Consider the following 10304-nt stretch of genomic DNA (forward strand, 5'->3'; position numbering starts at 1 on the left):
CGGATTCTTAGCATTGAAGAAGTGGTTGTTTTAAGAGGCATTCTAACTGTGTGCGATTCACGCACATCCGATTAACGTCGATGGAGAATAAGAACCTGATTGGTTAAATATATAATCTTGCGAAAAACTCACCAAATAGGTTCCACTTTCTTCTGGACGGCAATCGGACGTGCGGGAATCGTATCCAGCGAAAATGCTCTCTTAATGTCTGTCTGCTGTAGAAATCTCTTCACCAGTTGTCTAGAGCACTGTCGGTGACCATTGTTACAATAACTATTTTAAGACGGGGCGGGGGGTAAATTTTTTTGACAAGTATCGATCTGGTCAGCGAGGCAAGTATCAAAAGCTCCTATCTTTGAAATATGAATTGTTTTCCATAAGCAGCTTTAGACTCTTTGAAGAGAGAGACAAATACCTGTGCTTGTGGGGAAACCAGGTATTTCATTGTAAGGAAAGGATTCACTGTCTTCCAGCATATCGGCCAGTCCACCCATGCCTGATCCGCAAATGACACCCACCAGAGGGCGATGCTTCGTCCTCTCCAGGAGATAGTTCGTGAGACTCTCCATAGCCTCGTAAGAATACCTGCATACATAAAAGAATTCACCTGATGTTCCATGTTATTCATAAATAAAGAGGAATTAACGATATTAAATCTGACATAATATTAAAACTCTAATAAAATTCCTTTTCTAGAACATTCTCAACCTATCCAAACGATTCTAAAAATTTTCCACATTTTTGTCTCATACTTAAAAACATATTAAAACATATCATTTACAATGCCCTAAATACAATATTCTGTTTAAATTTCCAGTCAATGGATGGATTTTTTTTCATCGTCTTGGCCAAAAGAAAGTTTAATATTGTAACCAGAATTTTTTCAAATATTACACAAGATAACGTAATCATTGAACATGCTTTATTAATGAGAAGGAAAAACAGTGATCAACCACAAAAATGTTATGAAATTTTGCTTGACAGCTTAGTATTTAATTATTTGACTTTTTTTTCTTATCACGTTTAGAAACCCATACCAGAAAAGTATCATGCAATTTTTTTTCAATAAATATATTTAGAGAGGAACAGCTCTCAGTGAAAAGATATTTCAGACTAAATTTTTAACTTTTCAAAGAACATAAACGCAAAAAAAGAAAGAAAAAAAAGGTAGCTCTTCATTTTTTGGTAATAAATCGTCTATTCTTAAACATAAATGGGTTTCGTTCGTTACTACCACCCTACATTGACACTAATACGAGTGTGCTAGTCACCGGGGTAGCTTGGTTGGTAGGACGTTGTCCTCGTGTTCATGAGAACGAGAGCTCGAATCCTGCCGGCCGAAGAATCTCCGTGTGACTGGTGCAGGTTAAATTGGTCGGAGTCACCAAGTCCTCCAAGCTCCCATAACAAAACAATACTTTTGGGTGGTACTGAATTGAGGATTAATCGTTTTTTGTTTTCGTTCAAAATTATGTTCTGTTGATGAATGCGTGGAATAATTTGGGTCTTCTCTTTAAAACGGGCTGTGACGTGTGTGTGGCTGAATTCGTATTCTTGGTCATAGATGGCTCCATTGAAAAAAAACAAGAAGCCTTTAATGTTCGCTTGATTTCAAACAGGCTTGCTTGTATTGGCAAGTGGCATTGTTAAAAGTGTGCTTCAATCGGAAATCTTTTGAATACTCCGTTTTAATAATAAATAGAGAGAAAGATGTGAAAATGTTTTTTTTTATTTTTAGTTTTAGTCTTTATTTATTGATAACTGCTTTCTCATACTTGCCAATTTTTAAATTTGTGACGCTCCTTTCATCAACGATATTAGGATTAATAGTAATTAGAAAAAATAATATAATATTAAAATTATTTGGAAAAAAATGATAATTATAAGAAAAATACTCACGAACTTCCATCTTCTCTGACACTCCTGAAATAAAAAGAAGAAAAATTTATTATTATTACAAAAAGATTAAGGTAGTAGTATTAACAAATTTCAATTCTATTATTATGACTCTAGCCTATTATTTACTTTTTAGATATTATTAATAAGGAAGAATTCAGCTGGAAACAAACGGCGACGGTATTATTATTATTATTACAAACGGCGACGGTATTATTACAGGGTATTATAATTTGGTTCAGTTCATATTCCATTCAGATTTTCCTCGATAAAAATTTTATTGACAAAATATACCACAAAAGCATAAATCTCACTAGGACACAAGGACACCAGTTTTTGTCTATACAGAACAAAAATTTCCACAAATAAATTTTGACACCACGATCTTGACATACTAAATGGGCTTGTGGCATATCTAAATATTTTTCAGAATTCGAACGAAAAATTCATGCGTGAGAAGATTCATCCGTAAAAGATGCTTAAAGACTTCAATATTTTGATGACAGGCCGAGTATTTAAGGGTACAAATCACATACCCGATTTTAATTTTTACATGACTCGGACATGTCACACAATGTCGTACAATGCAATTTTCGAGCACTGGTAATTAACTTTTAATAATGATTATAAATTGTATTTTTAAATCGGATACAGAAAAAGAAAGATAAAAGATTGTCGACTTTTAAAGACGATTACGATTAAAAACGATGATTTCATATTAACGATTTCAGGATCCGTAAGAAGAAAAAAAAAAACTAACACCCAATGATATTTTATTAACTATGGTAATAGGGGCTATATTTCTATTGTGATAATAGATATACATGGTTATTCATAATTCCCTCCGGGCGGGAACTGGACTATCGCATTTGATGTATGCCGTGTGACCAAGGGTTCACAAATAGAACACCTGTAATGTATGTAAGTAAAACTTGAATAGTTTCAGAATAATTTCATACGTTTCTCTTTTTCATATTCATCTTCTTTTTTTTACTATAACGCTTCGAAACTCCGGATGGAATTATGAATAACCCTGTATAATGTAAGTATTGTGGTGATAGATTTTTTTACCGTCTCTGATAATTACGAGGCTTCATTTTGAGATGGATTGAGAAAAAATCGCCTTACAAAGTGAAGAAAGCTGCGATGGAAAATATGAAAATGATAGAAAAGCTTTTTTTTTTATCTCAATGAGTTAAATAATATATTTTTATCTACCGAAACAAATTTAAAATGGTTTAGAATTTGCATCTAGCTCTACGTAGTCTTGCTTTAAAAATGAACTATAGCTAAAATTTGAATTTAGCGTAATATTTCATCACAAAACAGTTATGTACCACTCGTTAATGGCACAGCTTGCATTCCAAATAACATCATCAAACTATTTCAAAAGTGAGTTAAATAACTGTAGTTAACTCGATATAAAGAAAAAATGTTTGCATATGAAAGTTTGTTGTGCTACCTCTAATGTGCAGTTCTCGTTTCACAAAATATGAAGGGGGAAAAAGCAAAAACATGAGATTACTAATTGGGCACTAAATTTTAAAATGATCGGTATATAATGATAGATAAAAATTGAGAAAACTTACATCTCATCGACCTTGTTTTCCTTTTTACTAGTCATTTTAAATAAATTTAGATTAATTTTAAAAAGAAAATTGATTTGGAAAAATGAGATTTCCGAAAATTTAAAATTTCTTTAATTTTTAACGTTACAAGCGCGGTTAAAGATAAACCAACCGAATGAGATTTTCAAGTTGCTCAAAACGATGCATTAAAATGTTTTAATTTTTTTTTTCTTTTTCGAATTGGATAAAGTAAGCATTGTTTCAAAAAGTGTAGATGATTCACAAGGCCATTAATTTCTAATCACTCGTGCATTATGTTCAATCTTGAGGACCATAAATTAAGGAAATAAATCTTACGAAAGTGAAACAACAACTTCCTACATATTTTTAAATCCTTACATTTTCTGTTATTAAAGACAGAAAAAAATATCCGAGGATTAGGCTATGAACTTTCTACCGAGATAGGGGAAACAATTTTATTTGGTAATTCAGTGTAAAACAACGTATTAAATAGCTACTTGTATAAAATCCTGACAATTATTTTCGGCAAAACCAAAAAATAACGCCTAACAACGAGACTTTTTTTTGCCAACAATGAAAAAGTAGCAAATTTGAATTATAATTTTTCACCGTTGGCAAAATGTCGCATTGATTGGCACTCTTTTTTGACTTTAGCGAAAATGTTCCACGGGTCGGTGCACAAGTATTATTAAATATACTATTTTGGTATGCATTGAATAGAGTAAGCTGCAAACTGTACAGTTACTATACGCAAATTAATTAGCTTTCGCGCGAGTGAGAAAGGAATGCTGAAGTTAAAATTTTGATCAAACTCATGCTAGTTAGGCAGCGCAAACTTAAACTGGATCTCTGCTCTTGATGTCAAAGCATACTTGCAGTTGTTTCTTAAACTCTACGATCTGACTTATATGCCCATTGAAAATTCGGCCATTTAAGTACTAGTTAGCTCTGGGTTTTATGAAAATATACTCTTCAATAGAAAAAGGAGAGTACTCCTCCTGGTGACAGGCAGACCATCACTTGCTTATCCGGACTGGCCAGTGGACACCTGAAAAGTCTCACATTTTCTGCTAATCAAAAGATCTTTCCTCTTTTGCCCTAAATGCCAACAAAACCAGGCATCACCTGAGCACACGTTGAACTGTTTAGGGTTGGACTGAAACGACATTCATTCCTCTCCCCTTTCAGTTTCGGACGTCCTAAATGTCAACGGATTTATTGATCTGGTCTGACTCCGTCAGACCAGATGGGAATTAGCAACAACAACTAATCCCCAGTAACAACAATAGCAATAATTTAAAGCAGACCAGTCTGGTCTCTTTTTAATAAAAATAAACAACAATAAAAATAAAATTGCCTCATGGAATTTATCACTAAGCAGAATTCCTCTTCTGAAATGCTCAAATTGAAACGGGAGCACCTTTGGTGACTCAGGGGATAGAGCACTCACCTTCCATTGGGGTGCCCCGGGTTCGAATCCCAGCGATGGTGGGTCGATACGAATTTCGCTTTCGGCACGCTCCAACCACAGTGCTGACATAAAATATTCCCAGTTGTAGACGGATCACAGGTTAGAGGTATATTCTGGTTAGGTTAACCATGGGAGGTTTTCGTGGTTAACCTCCCCATGTAACGTAAAAGCGGGTTAGTTCTACCAATCTATCCTCCACGAAAGCTAATTTCTCCGCATACTTGATACTATCCCATCCATCATGTTTCTTATTATATTTGTGGTAGAACTTTTAGGCTAGCGGTCTATATGGTGACTGTTACTAATTGTAGTCATCTTATGCCACAGAATTCATTTCACTCAATTCATTTTTGCTTATTTATAATAACTTTAATTATTAAATTGCGTCACTTGGACTTACATTTCAAACTATTCAATAAAAACATTCTGCTTTATGTTAAACAATAAAATATGCTATACAAAGTTAACAATTTCAACCTTTTTTAACCACTATTTTCCCCACTTTTTGCAATTATAGTCGATCGTATGCGAGTTCGTATTCAGATTAATTTATAGTTCGTTCAGCGGGAGTTGGCACTTTGTTCCACCACCTTGGAAGAAGAGTTCATTTGAACGCTGGAGTAAGAGGAGAAACATCTCTGCGCTTGAAACTGAGACAACCCTTAATGCGCGACAAACGCAAACAGTGAATTCTTTTTCAGTCACTTACATCTCCTTATCATCTGTTATTATACCTATCGTTACTATAGCTAATTAAATATATTTTAAATTTAAAAACTTCTGTTTTCTGTGCAAAATGTCTCAAAAAGGACAACCTATTCACTCAAAGGAGAGAATAAATATCAAATTTATGAAATATTTAATGATTAAAAAAAATGCACATAAAGATTGCGAAATAAATATTTTTGTCAGACGATCGTCAAATAGCAATTTTGTTCAGGATTTTTCACATTCTTCTCCCAAAAATAGCGAAATAGTATCGTCGGATACCACGTGATGAAGGTGGCTCCAAATAACAACTCCTGATGAAAGAACTATATCTGCTATTATATCTAAAATTACGAAAAAGGAAGATGGAAGGAGTTGCTAATGCAGAATTAACATGATCATTGTAGCTAGTAAATTTATAAAAAGGATGTCATCTTGTTATCAAAAAGGATAAAAGTGTTAGTATAAGTATTTCAATATTAAAGATTTGTTTGTAGAGGAAAGATAATTTTGTCTACCAATAAAAATTAGCAATATAAATATTTATGTAAGGAACAGAAGTTAATTTAACTAATCTAAATGAACTAATCAACTAATTGTAACGTCACAGTCAATGATTCAATAAACATATCACAATTTACGGAGATGGCCTCATTGGCTATAGGTACTCCGTATCATATTTTTATTAGTTCCCGCAGTTTTTTGAGCTCACCAAATTCTGAACTCTTTGTCGAAGCGAAATAATTGAAATCCCGGACTATATTTGAATTTTTGAAATAGTTTTTCAGATTTATAAATATTTTTATAAATTTGTTTCTAAATATGTATATGTTTTTAAAGAGATGAGCTTCTTTCGCAGTATTTATTTCATGAGTTGGCTTAAGTTCAAAACGAAATAGTTTGTGCTGAGTGCTTTTGAAAAACAGTGTGTGATTTACGGCAATGTGGTTTCTAGTTTTTTTTTCAGCCTCGGAGCCCTTGTGGCCAAGTCCTGGACTATATGGTTAAGGGTTTTTCATAACCTAGGTACATGGTCAGGGCTTGGAGGAAAGGAAAAAAAAAGCCTCGGAGCCCTAAACGATCAAAATTATTTTAGTGGAACTCTGACTTTTAAAAAACGTTCCTCAGCAAGTGTAAGTAAGCAAACTGAAACAGTAACTTTGAATTAAATCAGAAACATTTAATGTGAAGGAAATTTCTTTTATTGTTTCATCAATGAATCTAGCAATTGGGTTTTTTGTTGAGCAATTGAGTTCGCAAGGCTGCAGAGGCTACGTCTTTTGTTGTATAAGTTAAGACAAGAAGGGTGCCTAGACAGGTTTTTTTTAAAAAAAAGCACCTTTTAAGTATTTTCAAGGCACTTAAAAATATTTTTAATCACTTTCCAGAAAAAAAATCATAAGTATCTGTGTAGTAATAAAAATTATTTCTTTCTATCGTTTAAAGTTCATTATTCATTAACATAAATTCAATAAAATTCAAAAACATTTTCTCCAAATTTACATGATCACGATAAAATAATAAGTTTCTGATAAGTATTACAGAGAAAATTGTGAAAATCATGCATTTTTTTGCAATTTTAGAACGACAATCGACACGACAAAGAAAAAATTTCTTTTTAAAAGATCGAAAATTAAGCACTTTTCACAAACTCCGAATAAAAAAAGCACCTTTAAGGGATTTCAAAAAACGTAAAACAAAAATAAGCACCTTTCAACACTTTTTAAAAACGCTACGCATCCTTACTAGTAGTTTTTGCCAATTTTTTAGTTTAAATTGAATAAAACAAAGTAATAATTTTTGAAAAAGAATTGTTATTAATTGTGAGAAAGATTATCAGAAAATATAATTCTTTATTCTTAAATTTGGTTATTTTATTTTGAATTTTAAAGTTCGATGAGAAATACTGATGCAATAATTTGTAAAAATTTCTGTTACAAATAATTTGTAACAATAATTTTAACAATTTGATCAATGCATTGTTATTGGCAAAAATATATATTTTTAAAATTTCCTATTTAGATTTTATTACAATTTTGCATGAATAGTTTCATAAAAATAACCTTAATATTAAATAATTGGTACTGTTCAGGCCTATTACAGGCTTCAAAAAAAAGATCAATATTTGTTAAAGAAGTCAGGGAGCCCCCATAACTTTTCAGCAGAACCCTTGTGGTTCCGCGAAATATCATTTGGGAATCACTGGTCTACGGCTACAGTTAACCAATTGATTCCATTTTTAATTGTTTGGACAGGAATTGTTGTTGTTGTTGATTTACGTCGCACTAGAGCTGCACAATGGGCTATTGGCGACGGTCTGGGAAACATCCCTGAGGATGATCCGAAGACATGCCATCACAATTTTGATCCTCTGCGGAGGGGATGGCACCCCCGCTTCGGTAGCCCGACGACCTGCGCGCGAAGTCGAGCACTTTACGGTAGCACAGTTTAACGAGGACCAATACCGCACACCCTCGGTATAAACAGAATCCCAGACCCGTGGGTCACCCACCCGCACACTGACCGCAGCCAGTGATGCTTGACTTCGGTGATCTGATGAGAACCGTGTCTTAACGATCAGTCCACTGCGGGACTTGGACAGGAATAAGTAATAAAGTTTAAACATATAATAATAATTAGGAAATAATTTGAAGAACGAATTGACAACAAATTGATATGAGACCACTAAGTAGAGGCAAGGTCTTGATAACGAAAGCAAGTAAAAGACAAATAAGATACAGGATTAAAGAGAACAACATTGTCAGAAATAAAATTTAAAAAAAAATAATAGAATACAGCTACACGAACCATTTCGATGGATGGTTAGTATGGCTTTTAATTTAGAGGAGAATTTCTGAAAAGTAAACCAAAATTATTCTTTCCAATCAGTTATAATAGTGAACTGGAGAAAAAAAGATATGCTAGAAAAAGTAGCTCGTTTTAATCTCCTTTAATGAATTTTTTAAGCACAAGCATCTTGTATTTTTAGTCTAACTCGGCAACCCTATAGTTGTCAAAATTCTGCTATAGTATTCGATCATACTTTTATTTTCTTTCCATCAGATTGAGTTAATTAATAGGTTTTTCAGAGATACCAACTTGCTCCGGACAGCAAATATAAATTTCAAAGTGGTAGTTTATCAATAGTAGTATAGTTTCTTGGTTTAATAAATTCAATTTAGAAGTTTTTTATTCACCACTATTTCTAAATAATTCGTAGGTACCATTTTTTAACACCTATTTTATTCTCTACCTTGTGAAATACAAACATGCGTAGTCATTTACCGTGTTTTTAATTTTAATTGATTGTCCGGAGCAGTTGGCATCTCAGGATTTTAACTCAAAATATTTCTCATTGTTGTTTTTAGGTGACGGATTAACAGAAAACGGGTCAAAAATTGTTTTGGTGCCACTATTGTGAAAAAAATATGACAATTACTAATCTCAGTGGCTTATGATTAAAGGTTAGGTTAAAAAAAAACCTGATTTAGGTCTAATTGCAAGAGTATGCCAAAAATCTTTAAATTATTCCCAATTAAACTACCACTTTAAAAATTAAATAATTGTTAACTTATATTTCCAAATTTAATAAATATTAAAAACAGTATTTGCTAGCAATAAATAAGCTGGTAGATGCTATGAGTTAAAGTTAATGATATAAGCCAGGGGTGGCACGCCACCGATCACAATTGTTATTGCTTTATGAATTGTTATTACACAAATGTCACACACTATGAACATACCTGCCAACTTTTAATCCCTTCCATTATCATTTTTCCCAGTGGTATTAAAATGGAATAAAAACTTCAATTTTAAGCAAACAAATAAGTTGTATATTAGCAAACTTAAGTTGACAACCATGATAGTAACGCATTTTAATATATGTGCTTAATTTTTGTAAGAATAGTGGTGATCAATATCATTTAAAAATTAATATTATAAAAGAAAAAATAGTATATAATTACTACCACTTTAAATATGAAAATAAAATCTTCCGCAAAATCTGGAAGAGTTGGCAGGTATATAAGAAGTATATGTAACAATTAAATTAAAATTCACAAAAAACGTATAAAAACATATAATAATAAACAATTATTAATAAAAAATTTAACAATTAATGCTAAAAGAACAATTAATAACCATAAAAAACAAGCTAACAATAAATAACTAGCGAAAAAATCAACAGTCCTGCTTAAACTAATATCTTACAACCTAATATATGTTATTTGTAATTTAATCTGCAAAAACAGAAGTCCCACTGATGCTACTTTAAGTTGAATTACGCGTATAACTGAGACATTGCAAAATGTATTTTCTTTTCAATGTAAATAAAGAGTTTTGAGTTGATAGTATTTAGTATTATTATTTTCCCAATAATCATGAAGTCAAAATTATTTGACGGCACGTCTATGATCTCATAAATGTTTAATATTAATTTTTTTTAAAGTCGAGAAGTGTTCGTTAGAATTCGTTTTGTTCATTATCCGAATATGTGTTCGTTGTCCGACAAAAAAATTTTCCTGAAAGTGTTCGTTATCCGAATATGTGTTCGTTATCCGAACACAAAAATCTTTCGTGAAAGTGTTCGTTAACCGATTTGTTCGTTAACCGATCTGTTCGTTAACCGATCACCCACTGTA

General features: G+C 32.4%; 1 protein-coding gene across 5 annotated transcripts in view; it reads right to left on the bottom strand.

Annotated features, from left to right (window-relative positions):
* The window catches only part of LOC107450876 (purine nucleoside phosphorylase), a 59530-nt gene that overhangs the window by 20840 nt on the left and 28386 nt on the right, over positions 1-10304 (bottom strand). For 4 of the 5 annotated variants that reach the window (XM_071181937.1, XM_071181935.1, XM_071181938.1 and 1 more), the window contains exons 2-3: positions 1900-1923; positions 416-585 (exon numbers count right to left, since the gene is read on the bottom strand). In XM_071181937.1, coding sequence (XP_071038038.1) covers positions 416-585; positions 1900-1923 — 194 coding nt within the window. Of the gene's footprint in view, positions 1-415; positions 586-1899; positions 1924-3485; positions 3706-10304 lie in introns of those variants that run through there. The other variant, XM_016066801.4, reaches the window with a different exon arrangement.

The sequence above is a fragment of the Parasteatoda tepidariorum genome, chromosome 6 (assembly GCF_043381705.1).
Source record: "Parasteatoda tepidariorum isolate YZ-2023 chromosome 6, CAS_Ptep_4.0, whole genome shotgun sequence".
Taxonomy (NCBI): domain Eukaryota; kingdom Metazoa; phylum Arthropoda; class Arachnida; order Araneae; family Theridiidae; genus Parasteatoda; species Parasteatoda tepidariorum.